This window comes from Chlorocebus sabaeus, chromosome 14 (genome assembly GCF_047675955.1).
Source record: "Chlorocebus sabaeus isolate Y175 chromosome 14, mChlSab1.0.hap1, whole genome shotgun sequence".
Taxonomy (NCBI): Eukaryota; Metazoa; Chordata; class Mammalia; order Primates; family Cercopithecidae; genus Chlorocebus; species Chlorocebus sabaeus.
The window spans coordinates 38,289,607-38,304,310 of NC_132917.1; the positions used below are offsets into that span (position 1 = coordinate 38,289,607).

Sequence of the window (14,704 nt, forward strand, 5' to 3'; positions counted from 1 at the left end):
AATACAATCCCACCACAACTCTCAAAAAATTTCACAATAGGCTTTTTAAAAATAAAAAATTTTTGCAGGGTATATAACATATTTTGTTTATACTATTTTTCGGTAAAAATTTTATAAAGGAAGGCAGACTTATACTAAGAAAAAATCTGTTTCCACACTACTACAGTACAGTTCCTTGTCCTTCATTTATTATTTCACAGATGTTTCTAATCCCCTTTGGCAAACTATTTAACCAGGTTTTAGCCTTTAGCTGACTGCCATGACTCTACAACTATACTACAAACTTGCAACGGCAAATTTTTTGTAATCCTCCATTATCAAAGTGCAAAAGACACCCAATGTTTCTTTATTGCAGGATCAGAACTACCCATACAACCATGTTTAATATTTACTCTGTTACAGGAATAACTAAGAAAAATAATCAAGGTACACACACATTCACTAAACCAACTGTAGTAAGATTTTCATTCTATACCACACTTACTGTTTTGACAAAACAGAGATGGTTTCAATCTTTTCTGCCATATAGACTATGGAACCTTAAAACACACACACACACACACACACACACACACACTCTCTCTCTCTCTCTCTCTCTCTCTCTCTCTCTCTCTCTCCCCCCCTCCCCGAGTTCAAAAGAAAAACACTAGAAAATAAGCTAAAACTCACAGCTAAGATTGGTCATTAAAGTAAATATGTAAGCAATTTGAACCGTTTAGGACAATAGGCAATACCAGGTGCTTTTCAGTGACCACTCCCAAGACTACAACATAGCAATTTCTATTTTCTGCCACTTTTAATAGTATTGTGCTTCAACTTTAAAGCACAGAATAGGTAGAGTCAATAACTACCACTAAAAACTAAAGAATATTTTAAAACCATTTACAGCTAGTTAAAAGATCTACTTATAAGGACGACAGTTTGATACCTAATGTTACCCTAACTTTTTCCTGGGGCAGATTATTATTCTAGGTTCCATAACCTTGTCAACGTAGCAAACAATAAAAGCTGAGAAGTTTTAAAAGGGGAATAAATATGAACAAATTTAACTGAAGCCAAAATACCAGCTATAGAACTAAAAGGTGAGTCTAACCAAAAGCATGGTTCCTTTTTGACAAATACCCTATTCTTTCTGCCTTTATTACTCAAAATTCCTCTTTGTTCCTAATTGCTGGAATGAAAGAAAATACACTTACTGAACAATAATTCTTCTTTCTGGTCCTCTTACAAGCCAGAACCCATTAAAAATCAAAACCAAACCAAAATATAATGGCAAAAAAGTATTCAATCCCCGACTAGTAGCACTCACTTATCTCAATGTTTTTTTTTTTATAATCAATATCCTAAGAAAACAAATTTTGGACAACTCCTGGGAGTACATTATAAGGGACTGATCCCATATAAACCGAGGCAGATGTGCAGGAAAAATACAGAGACAAGAAACATGCCATACTTCATCAGAAATGCAGCAAGTCAAACAGTTCATCTATACTACCTTCTTTCTGCCTTGACAACTTACCATAGCCATCATGTCTAAACGAAGAAGGGTGTTCTCCCAAAATGGCTTGTCTCTGGCGACCCTTTCCTCTATCTGACACAAAAGTAGAAACATGATTTTAACAATTTTGACCCAAGTACTTAACAGAGTTCTCAGATGGGAAACACCCATTCAAAACATCCAATACAACAATTCATAAAAGAAATATGATTCCTGGTTAACTTTAAACATCCATTCATATCCAATTTAAATACAACACCAAGAGTGTAAAAAATTAATTCTATCTAACAAATTCCACTTAACTTGAATATATCTTTTTGGCAAATGCCAAATACAATCACACTTTCAAATTTAAGGAAGAATGGATACTTTTCAGAAAGTGAATGTACACAATGCTAGAGGTTTGACACTGTACAGAAGTTTTTACCAATACATGTCTTTAAAACAAGCTTTAAGTGCAGTACTTTTGAAAGACAGTACCTGAATCATACTATTAGCTTCAACAGCAACACATTTTCAAAGTGGGCTTCTTTCAAGAAGTTTCAGCATAAGCCAACAACAACCTGTATTACATGGTTTCACAATCAGTAAACACAGAGTATTTTACATGTATATGCACATATTTACAAACACCTGACTTGAGAGCTGAAAATGTTCACATCACTGGCTCATATTATATCATGAATAGGTCATTGTCTATTGACCTTAACACCAGGTAGGACTATGAGCAACCCCCAAACTTTAAAGATGCCAAGATAAAGCTAACCAAGGGGGCTACATTATTGGATGAGAATACTACAATACTCTAAAGGATAATTTTTATTCTAGCTACATTTTCAGAAAAAGCATGCCAATTTTCCCAAATCTAATTAGAGACATCAACAAAAAAATTACTTATAAGTTTCTAAAATAGCACCTCCCATGTTGGTTAGTAAATTTTAAAAATCATTGTACAATACTTTTAGAAAGTTTGCTGATGAAATTACAGTGCCCAATAAAATTTTTTAAAATATGAATCTTAAGACTCTGGTCATTCTAATCCTTGAAAATTCTGAGAGGCTTTACCTATATCCTTAGTCACTTAAACAAATGAGGTTTATGGGAGATGAGAAATACTTTAATTTTCACTTCAGTCTAGAGAAGTAGAGTTTTAATCACGTATTCCAAGTTATTGTAGCACTGAAATGGACTGACACCATCTAGTTTAACTTTTATTCCATGTAAAAATTCTCTTTACATCATCTCTGTCAGTTGGGACCATTTAGCTTCTGCTTACCCAAAACCAGTAAGATTTCCAGATAGCCCTAAATTGTGAGAAAATTAATTTTTATATTGTATAGAAATTGATCCTCTACCCATATTCTACCCCATTTGGGGCCTTACAGACTTAGTCATTGTCCAAAACCTCTTCTAAATGCTTGAGTAGTTATTATGACTGTCCCCCCAACCCCATTTCCCCCAAGTCATTTCTTCTTCAATCTTAACATTCACAGTTCCTTCTACTACATGGCTTCTAACGTCTCTCATCATGCAAGTTTCACTCCTTTTGAGCCAATCTAGCCTACTAATCCATTCTGTTAAATATTCCTCTGCTTCAGCATATGCCATCAAACACTAAATACAATTCCTTATCTGACCTAGGAATCTTAAAACCACAACCATAATGTCTTCATGACTCAGTTTTATTGATACAGTTAACAGTGTGCTATAAAGGAAAGAGAACTGGGTTGGGAATCAGATGATTCCAATTTAAACCACTAGTTTGCTGTATAGTCACAGAAATAATTTTCATTCATAAATGAAGGAGTTAGATTATCTTCCAAGGTATCTTTCAGCCAAACATTCTCATTAATAATTCACTTCATTTGAAGTATTCGCTACCTAATAGGTCACGTAAAACAGAAGTGAGCAGAAAGCTGAACACTAAATATAACAGTTTCTTTTTTTTTTTTTCTTTTTTTTTTTGAGACGGAGTCTCACCCTGTCGCCCAGGCTGGAGTGCAGTGGCTGGATCTCGGCTCACTGCAAGCTCCGCCTCCCAGGTTTACGCCATTCTCCTGCCTCAATCTCCCGAGTAGCTGGGACTACAGGCGCCCGCCACCTCGTCCAGCTAGTTTTTTTGGTATTTTTTAGTAGAGACGGGGTTTCACCGTGTTAGCCAGGATGGTCTCGATCTCCTGACCTCGTGATCTGCCCGTCTCGGCCTCCCAAAGTGCTGGGATTACAGGCTTGAGCCACCGCGCCCGGCTAAATATAACAGTTTCTGAACAGTGGTAAGCTTTCCTAGAGTCAACTGATCTGATGGAAGCTGTGGACCTTCTCCCCAAAAAGATGCACCTATCTACAGGTTTTAAGATTTCTGGAGGGGTTCCCTGGCATCCTGGTTAGGGATTCTTTACACTAAAATATAACTCAAGCTGAAAAGGGCTTTGAAAAAAGTGAAGTTATGTTTTTAAAAGTTTTTTTTTTTTTTTTTTTTTGGTAAAAAAAAGTTTATGAAGGTCTTTATTTAGGGATAGCAACCTAACAGTTTCAATAGCTATCAACTTGAGTGTAAGCTAAGAGCTCTACAGAAACAAAAACATAAACTGTTATGGTCTTGCAAGACAAATATCTGTAAGGAATTAGAAAACAAAAAAAATTCCTTGAAAACATAAACTAAAACTCTTTTACTTGCTTTAATTATATTTCACTATTCACTTATCTACCTTACACATTTCCAAACTTATCTGACCGACTAGAATTATATGAAGAACTAACCTCAGCTGGCTTTGTGTAAACTTCAGACCTTTTAAAAGAATGTAAACACTATTAAAATAAGCTTATCTATACCTGTTTAAAAAGACCCTGAGAAAACCACAACCAAAACTATTTCAAATGAGATTTTTTTGTTAAAAAACAAAACCGCGTGGTCAAAAACCGTAAATTGACAGAAGTGAGAGATTTCTCATCAACCACTTGTCCTGTTGTTTGAGTGCTAAGGATTTGCTTTCTAATACTGACATCAACTGCACCAACCCTAGGCCAAGCAGATTTCCATAAGTAGTGAAAAACATGGGGTCTAGCCAAAGCTGCATTACAAAACAAATCTATTTGCAATTTCATGCATGAGGCAAGATCATTTCCTGGGAATTGAGAGTTAAAGGAGCCAATCATGTAAAAGTCCTAAATATGCAAACATGCAAAAGATCAATCATCACATTGTCTTTTTCTTTTTGCTAGAGTACATGCACTATAGAGTACCCACTGCCCAAGATATTTTGTATGCCATAAAATTTTTTTCTAGTCACTGACTTTTACAGACATACTTATCTTGAGTTTTTCCAATCTGTGGTTCAAACACTGATATTGTAGTTAAGATGTAGCCAATACTGCAGCCCCCTTGTTTTTACAAGATCCACATTTTAATTTGTATATTCCAGAATTGCCACACAGTTAGTTGAACAATTTTATCAGTCAAATTTATGCTCATGAAATCTAGCACTTATAGGTGAAGATGCATCTCAAATGAAATGCTCTTATTTTCAGATTTATCAAGTTTAAATATATTCTACCTTGAACAAACATGTTACTTTCACCTACATTTGAAATGTCAAAATTTCTAGTTACACAAATTGACATAGTGATAACCTTAAATTGTTACAAAAAGTGACAACTTATAAACAGCCACTTTACAAAAATCAAACCACACAGAACATCTTTCACATATAATGCACCTTTTCATTATGTTAGAATTTCTGTTCAGTGTCCACAATTGAGGAAAAAACAAAAAATTTAAAAAGTAAACAAGTGCAGCAAGTGTGCACCTTTCTAATCCTTTTATTTTTACTATCTGTGTGGATTGGTTGAGCGTTATCAATTCCCAAGACCTGTTAATAAACTGGTCCTCGTTATTTGCCAATTAACAATTTGAATCTAAGCTGCAAACAGTTACAGTAATGGGCATTAAGATTTACAACATTGCAGATGAAGTCTAGTTTCCGTTAGTGGAAAGTCTTAATTTCTACAACTGAAACCTTAAGGGAAATCAGACCAATATATACATACAACTTGAATAAATGGGCACAGTCTATCATGGTGTTCATCCCATGCAATTCTGAAGTACTGTTAAGTGTCCTCCTTTAAAAACTTGGGGTGATGGTGCATGCAGTATGCAGTCAAGGTGAATTGCGAGTCTGAGTTTTTCAGAGGGCTTTTTGCTGATGCCGATGTTGTGCATGATGAAGTGTAGAGTCAGCCTGCTGGAGTCCTCTATCCTTCTTAATGCCTCGTCCAGCTTGGGGGAAAGTCCTTTCCATAGAGAAGCAGTGTGCAAGTTTGCAGTTTGTAAGGAATATTCTGAATCAGTTTCCTCTCCTCCAAAGAGAGAGAGCTGCTTGGAGAAATGCAAGTCCTTGAACTGCGGGCGTGCCTGAATGTGTGGGCTCCTTGTTGAACTAAATATAAATAGCTCAGTACATACCAGTAGGGGGCACTAATGTTCAAGGTTATTTTCCAGCATTACATGGCCTTTTGCAACAAAAGCATTCATCAACAAGGTTTTCATTTGAACTAGCTCATCTCAGGAAAAAAAGAATCTAACTGCATGTAAATATTTGTCAGCAGATTAAGTACATTCTAAAATGCATGAAATACCTACCTCGTCTTCCCAAATATGGTTTAGTGTAGTCCCAACTGTCATTGTCATTCCTAATAACATTTAGACGAGTTGGCTGTTAAGATTGAAAATAATGTAAGTTCAAACTGTATATCCAAAGCATAAATATTTCTTTGGTAGGGTGTTGAAAAAAATATTTACCCGTGCATATTCAATTTTTAGTGTGCAACATCCAGCATATATATCAGCTCCATTGAGTGCTGCTTTAGCTTTCTGGGCACAAAGGACTGATTCAAACATAAGCTCTATTAAGGAAATTTGGTTTAAGGTATCTGATACTTAATCATCATTCACTCCCAAAGGACAGGATTGAAAATAATCACAAGTAGCTCTTTTATTTCTGGAAATGTTTTACCTATTTCAGGATGAATTTTATCAGAATTGTTTTGTTTTGTTTTGTTTTTGAGATGGAGTCTTGCTCTGTCGCCAGGCTGGAATGCAGTGGTGCAATCGGGGCTCACTGCAACCTCCATCTTCCGGGTTCAAGCAATTCTCCTGCCTCAGCCTCCCAAGTAGCTGGGACTACAGGTGTGTGCCACCACACCCAGATGATCTTTTATTTTTTTAGCAGAGACAGGGTTTCACCATGTTGGCCAGGATGGTCTCGATCTCTTGACTTCGTGATCCGCCCACCCTGGCCTCTCAAAGTGCTGGGATCACAGACGTGAGCCACCGCGCCTGGCCAGGAGAATTTATTTTTAAGATCGAGGGTGGCTGGGCACAGTGGCTCACATCTGTAATCCCAGCACTTTGGGAGGCTGAGGCAGCTCAGGAGTTCGAGACCAGCCTGGTCAACATGGTGAAGCCCCGTCTCTACTAAAATTACAAAAATTAGCCGGGTGTGGTGGTGGGTGCCTGTCATCCCAGCTACTCGGGAGGCTGAGACAGGAGAATCACTTGACCACCCTGGGCAACAAAAAGCGAAACTCTGTCTAAAAAAAATAATAATAATCAAGGGTACCAAAGAAAACAATACAACCAAACTATCTGCCTTAATTATTTTAGGTCATCATTAGTACTTTATAAATTGGAAAGCAGAGGAAATAATGGAGCATGGTCCCATTCGCTAGCAAAGGACAACTTGCAACCTTGAAACAGAAAAGATTTTACTCTTTAAGAAGAATATTACAAAGAGCCAAAATAAGACAAAACAAAATATATGATTTTTATATATTTCTGAGAGGGCAGAGTTTTATAATACTTTATCTAAAATTTTATCAGTGTTTTAAAAAAATTACTTAAGTCCATAATTTAAAAAAAATAAAATCACAAAGGTATATAAGGTAAAAAAACAAAAAACCAAAAGTGCCTTGCCAGAAGCAAGCACTATTAAAGAGTTTGCTGTATATCCCTACCTATTTCTATGCATACACATAAACACGTAGGTTGGGGTTTTCTCTTTATTATTATTTTTCAAGATGGGTCCAGCTTGGGGGAAAGAGTATTATCTATACTATTTTGTAAAACTTGCTCTTTTTACTCAACGTATGACAAATTCAACATAAAGAAGTTCTTATATAAACCATTACCATTTTAAAGGTTCAATAAAAAAAGGTAAGATTTTACTGACTCTAAAGTTTTGGTACTTCCAAACTATTTTAAAGAGGGAGTCAGAGTCAGAAAAGTTCACTTGGGATAAATTCCAAAATAGTACAAGTGTACATATCTTCAAATAGTGTTATTTAACAGCTTAAAGAGGAAGTACTAGATTGCTTTCTGGTAGCAAGTCATTCTTATAAATAGTAAAATTCCCTATGAGTACTGCAGTTTCATTTTTTAAATCTAAGTCACATAGATTTTTGTGAGAGGAGAAAGTAAACACCACTTGTCTGGAAATGCTTAAGCCAGAAAAAATAAGATCCGCATTAATTACACATCAATAAAAATTTACAAATAAAGGATATTCAACCATTGCTTGTATCCCATTTCTTTTGAATATAACAATACGCTGCACTTTGCCAACAGGGTTGCAGACAGTATATAAAACATCCTATGAAGGAAAAGAACAAGATTTCTTCACACTTTACATTTGGAAAAACATTAATGCTATACTTCGTTTTGTTTTACCTAAAAACCATCAACTGTCAAGATGTCATTTCTATTGATTATTAATAAAATTAGATTTTTAAATTATTACTTTTTTTTTGAGACAGGGTCTCACACTGTTGCCCAGGCTAGAGCACAGTGGCATGATCACAGTTCCCTACAGCCCTGACTTCCCAGGCTGAAACGATCCTCCCACCTCAGCCTCCCAAGTAGCTTGAGACTTCAAGGTATGCACCACCAAACAAGGTTAATTTTTCATTTTCTGTAGAGACAGAGTCTCACTATGTTGCCCAGGCTGCCTCAAACTCCTGAGCTCAAGGAATCCTACTATCTCAGTCTCCCAAAATACTAGGATTATAGGCATGAACCACCATACTGGCCTAAAATTATTACACTTTAATAAATCTTAAGTTATTTCTTCACCTAAACAATACACCCACATTAAAGTAGTTCCAATGGAACATTTGGAAAGCACTGTCACCTATTTTATCTCCTAAATGAATCCTCAATTGTTATTTTCTTAATAGGTGACTAAAATAACTTCTGATGATACAAAATAAACCGAAACTATAATCAATGAGTATTTTTTCCAAATGTGACTCTGAAATGTTTAATATTATAATCACTTGCATTATAGTAATAAATATGTATTAATATATAGTATTATAGTATTAAATTATAAAATTATAGTGTTAAATATATAGTATTAAATTATAGTAATAAATATATAGTATTAAGAGCTAATATTAGAACAACTCTGATACTGATTTTTCAAGGGATAATGGCTATAAAGAAAAGTCCCAAGGAAGATCAAACAGTTAGATGTCACTAAACAAGATGCCTGAGTCATCTAAGATTCTAAATACCTACTTAGGAGTAATTATTCAACTACCAAGAAATTTCTTGAGCACCTATAATTTACAGTTGCATTGTTACACACCAGAGATATAACAAAAAACAGAGTACCTATACTATATTACTTATATGTTTTCCCAACACCAGATATTATAAATATATTAATTCTATATATTTATAAGTCTATATTTAAGATACAAAATGTCTAATTAAATCTAAAGAGTATCTTACGCTTTAAGTTTATGTCCCAATATCATACGCCCAGACTACATATGATACCAACTGAAGTTTCCCTTACTATGATGTTCTTCTATTCATTACAAAAATCAAGCGTCTGTGTTACTAGCTTATCACCAGTAACACTTTTCAAAAGAGTAAAGAAGCAGGGAATTTAAAGTAAATCAAAGACAGATTTTTAACAAGCTACTGCAAAATAGTTCAAAATGGTATGTGCATCTTACCGTAACATGGGATTCTGTCATTACCTAGTAGATGCTCTTACACATATGCTGGCATATGCGTGACAGAGATTTTTTGAACCATTTCAAACAAGTCTCTCTAATTCCTTATTATCAAAACCAACACTGGTACTGATTATACATTAAAAATTTCAATGTGCCTATTTAATTATGACAACTGTGCTTATCTTTTTAACTAGAGTGCTCAGCATTTTTTCTTTGTTCATTAAACTTGCTAGTCAAGATTAATTTTTAAAATTAAAAAAGCTATTTTCTAGTATCTAGATGGTAATGAAAAAACTACATATCAGTCACTCTGGACACAAATTGCAAAATCACTTCTAATTTCATTTGTCACACTGAAACACATACCACTGTAATTGGATAAAGCGGATTCTGAATTGAGAGCAGAAGAACTTTGTTGCCTCCTGATGGATCATCAGTATTTCCTGGCCTAGTGATCCTTTTGCTTGTAGAATAGTTGAAAAAAGCCTGTTGACCAGCAATGTACACGGGTTCATCTGCAGCAAATGTCACACATTCTTTGGCACTATCTATGTTTTCAAATTCCACTAGAGCCTGTCGTTTAAATGGCATCATCATGACATAGCTGAAAAGGGAGATAAGGAGGAAACACAAAACCACAGGAAGTTCCGTTAACATTATTTGTCCTCAATTAGGTAAAAGCAGACTTTAATACAAATGTGTCAAATCTCACAGATTAGTACTCTTCATTACCTGTGTTCAATGTAAGTCAACTCTTTTTTGAGACAGAGTCTCTCTCTGTCACCCAGGCTGGAATGCAGTGGCGCGATCTGGGCTCACTGCAAGCTCCGCCTCCTGGGTTCACGCCATTCTATTGCCTCAGCCTCCTTAGTAGCTGGGACTACAGATGTCCGCCACCATGCCCAGCTAATTTTTTATATTTTCAGTAGAGACAGGGTTTCACTGTGTTAGCCAGGATGGTCTCGATCTCCTGACCTCATGATCCGCCCACCTCAGCCTCCCAAAGTGCTGGGATTACAGGCATAAAATAAATCAACTCTTAAATCATCCAAAGAATTGTGGTACACCAGGTAGATGTACACATATGAAAGCTTATCTCCCAGTGATTAAGTTTATCTACCTCATGATCTCCTCAAAAACAATTACCTGTTATTAGTTACTAACAAGACAACCCAGTTTACTCTTTGGGGTGCTACTCCGAAGCAGTATTAGAAAATTTCAAAGACACAGAAACCAACGGAGACTAAACTCAACAGAAGGTTGGCAGACAGAATCCCTACTTAACAGCAGAAACTACTAACCTCTCTTGAATTTTCTTGAATAAACATCCACACTAACAGCTAAGAACTGACTTTAATTTTAAAACAGATATAAATGGAAGCAACCACAGACTGACCAAAGTTCCAAAGTTCATACAAATAATCTCCTCCGAAACATTTTTACTATTAACCATCCATGAAAAAAATTCATTAGAATATGGCAATCATGATTGTCTACGAGCAGGAAGGTAAGATGTTTACTTTTCATAGTATACTCTTTACTAGAGAGACAAACAAAGCAGCCAAAAAACCCCAAAATACAACACATTAAGTAGTTCTTTTTGGAGGAGATACATTTTAAAACAGGAAATGAAGAATAAAGAAGTAAAGGAAGGGTGGAAGACAGAAATCACAGCACATGGATCACAATGGGGGAAACATGTCCTCTATTCACAGGAACGAGGACCTTAAAAATGCTTTAAAATACAATTAAGTGGTTATAGTAATAGCAGAAGGCCAAAGAAATGTCGGGTCCAGTACTCAGTGACATCACTGTTTCTCAATCAGGCATCCAGGACCTACTGCTACACTATGGAAACTGACAAATGGTACAGCATTAATAAGAAACAGATCACCTTACAGCCTGGCAAATTATTATTATAATAAATGTCAGCCTCCTCATTGATAAAACTTGGAGAATTGTCAAGATTAGAGTTACTACATACAAACTGCTAAGCGGATTGCCTTGCACATTGTACACCCTCAATAAAAGGTAACTATTACTGTATTATTATTTTTTTAACATACCTTTCCTCATTCATCTTTATGTCCTGAGAAGCTAGAAACAGAGCCTGGCACATATTTGTTACTCTAGGGGGCTTGTTAGTTTTCCCCACCCATATCATTCAAAATTAAAGAAGTATAAAAACAAGGTGTTGGATTTAAATATTTACCAACTAAAAGTGCAAGATATAAATCCCAGGAGACATTCCTTTTAGAAACACAGACGCTTCACTGAAGTTCTAAAGTCTTGCACGTGGAAAACAGAAAACCCTGGTATCAGGTCTATGCTAAAGAAATTCAAGAAGAAAAAAATCTTCTTTCACAAAACAAAAAGGTTGGTTTAATATCTAAATGTATTACTAAGTTTATGTCATTATGCTAATGATGCCATATGAAAACAGAAAATTATAAAGGTACTGATATGGTCTGGCTCTATGGCCCCATCCAAACCTGGTATTGAATTGTCATCACCAGTGTAGGAGGTGGGGCCTAGTGGGAGGTGATTGGCTCATGGGGGTGGTTTCTAATAGCTTAGCACTATCCCCCTAGTGCTGTCTCCTGACAGAGTTCTCACAAGATCTGGTTGTTTGACAGTGTGCGACACCTCCCCCTTTGTGTGCGCGCTCTCTCTCCCTCTCTCTTTTTTTCTCTCTCTCTTCTGCTGGCTATGTAAAGACATGCCTACTTCCCCTTCACCTTTTGCATAATTCTAAGTTTTCTGAGGCCACTCCAGAAGCAGAAGACTGTATATCCTGCAGAACCATGAGCCGATTAAATGTCTTTTCTTTATCAATTACCCACTCTCAAGTACATCTTTATAGCAGTATAGCAATGTAACAACAGACTAATACAGATACAGAAGTAAATTATTTATTGGCCTGTTAGAGACTTAGTAAATTTACTTTCAGTAACTAAAATAAGAAGTGAGCTGGCCGGGCGCGGTGGCTCATGCCTGTAATCTCAGCACTTTGGGGAGGCCGAGGTGGGTGGATCACAAGGTCAGGAGTTCAAGGCCAGCCTGGCCAACATGGTGAAACCCTGTCTCTACTAAAAATACAAAAAATTAGCCAGGCATAGTGGTGGGTGCCTGTAGTCCCAGCTACTTGGGAGGCTGAGGCAGGAGAATGGTGTGAGTCCAGGAGGCAGAGCTTGCAGTGAGCTGAGATCGTGCCACTGCACTCTAGCCTGGGCAACAGTGAGACTCCGTCTCAAAAAAAATAAATAAATAAATAAATTAGCTGGGCGCGGTGGCAGGTGCCTGTAATCCCAGCTACTTGGGAGGCTGACACAGGAAAATCGCTTGAATTCAGAGGGCGGAGGTTGCAGTGAGCCGAGATCGCGCCACTGCAGTGCAGCCTGGGTGACAGTGAAACTGTCTCAAAAAAAAAAAAAAAGAAATGAGATAAAAGCACAACTTAAAGTGAAGGTTACCCAGAAAAGTAGCATCAATGAAGAAAAAACTAAAATGTTTTATTTTCCTTTTTATTGCCAATATTCAATATAAAAAAAACTGAAATGTTACAGACATTTTACCATGTGCTTAAATTGTCTGGTGCACAGTTTTTTTTCAATCTTTAAAACGCACTCATATGAAACCAGGTATGGTGGTTTGTGCCTATAGTCCCAGCTACTTGGGAAGTTGAAGTGAAAAGACTGCTTGAGCCCAGGAGTTCAAAAAAATAAAGAAAAAAGGTATTAATATGAGAAAGAGTGGGAGATCAAAGAGAGAAAAAGCTAAAGAAACAAAAAAGCTAAGGGACATGGTGGGATCAATGCTTTTAACTCCATCAATCTAAACATCTTTACTAATTTCTAAAAAAAAACATAGGAGAAGACAACAGATTTAGTGCACAAACCGGGTCCCAAATGTTGTACTGTAAAACTAATCATTTCCTAATATCTCCTTTAATGGGAGAGAAGGGGAAAAAGAAATACAACATATATTTTAAATATTCTTTTGATTATAATTCATACAGTATAGAAAAATAACAAAAGTTAACAAACACAAGCACTTTTATCCTGACACAACACAACCATTCTTAATATCTTGTTATATTTTATTCCGAGCTTCTTTCCTATGCATCTAGTTTTTAGATATAAGCGTACTATATATTGAAATTGGTAATTCACCATTTTAATATAAACAGTTTCTATGCTGTTTATAATCCCACACCTTCCATTAAATAAAGGGAAAGGTTCCAAATTGTAACATTTTGAAGCAAAATTTCTACTGGAGTCTGTACAAGGTTCTTTCAGCCTTAATAGCAGCCACCTCTTATGCAAGTTCATTTCATACAACTGAAACTCCTATTATACTTATTTATGCCAATTAAGCTCTTAATTACACACTAATTTGTTCCAATTATTTCACAGACTTTTCTAACCACATAACTACCAATCTTGAGGGCAAATGACGCAAATTAACTGAATGACATTCACATATGGAATACTTTACCGGAGACTAAGTATCAAACAACCTAGAGTCTAAAAATGCAAAGGCCACCCAGGAGTAATTCAAATTATAACTTAAAATAGTTCTTTCTTTAATCCCTAACCTTCAGGTCATGGTACTAATTAACATCAAAATAGTTACTGCTTCCCAAAGTTTCCATTTGTATTTGCTCATCAACTTGTTTTCTGACATCTGCCTAAGAAAATAAATTTTAAAGCCCTAAATATACAAGAATAGAAGAAAAATAAACCACAGGCATCCACCTCTTTATAATTCCACAGGACAACGTGCCACTTACATAATCATTAGAAGGTCCTTATAGAGACTGGGGTTAGTCTACTGCCAACAGCAAGACTAAAGGTCTAAGGAGTCTGTCTACCTAATATGTAACTCTCCACACAGACTTAATTCCAATATCCACTCCAAATGACTGAGAATTGATATTATCAACTTAGTGATACACTTTCAACATACAAACTTTACTATGCCCATGTGGATTCTCAATTTGTACGTCCAAGGTTAACGTGTATTTGCCAAGTCATTTACTTCTCAATGAGGTCACCCAAGAAAATAAAATTATACCATGATGGAAGGTATCACCTAATATTACTATTCCTTTGAAGAAATAATCCATTTCTGCTGGATATCCTCTGCTGGACATCTCTGATCACTACGTCACTATCTATGCAT

General features: G+C 36.0%; 1 protein-coding gene across 2 annotated transcripts in view; it reads right to left on the bottom strand.

The window, feature by feature from the left end:
* Positions 1–14,704, bottom strand: part of HNRNPLL (heterogeneous nuclear ribonucleoprotein L like) — a 41,476-nt gene that overhangs the window by 13,844 nt on the left and 12,928 nt on the right. For both annotated transcript variants that reach the window (XM_073022930.1, XM_073022929.1), the window contains 5 exons: positions 9,887–10,124; positions 8,065–8,145; positions 6,297–6,398; positions 6,138–6,210; positions 1,520–1,591 (listed from right to left, as the gene is read on the bottom strand). In XM_073022930.1, the coding sequence (XP_072879031.1) occupies positions 1,520–1,591; positions 6,138–6,210; positions 6,297–6,398; positions 8,065–8,145; positions 9,887–10,124 (566 nt within the window). The remainder of the gene's footprint in view (positions 1–1,519; positions 1,592–6,137; positions 6,211–6,296; positions 6,399–8,064; positions 8,146–9,886; positions 10,125–14,704) is intronic.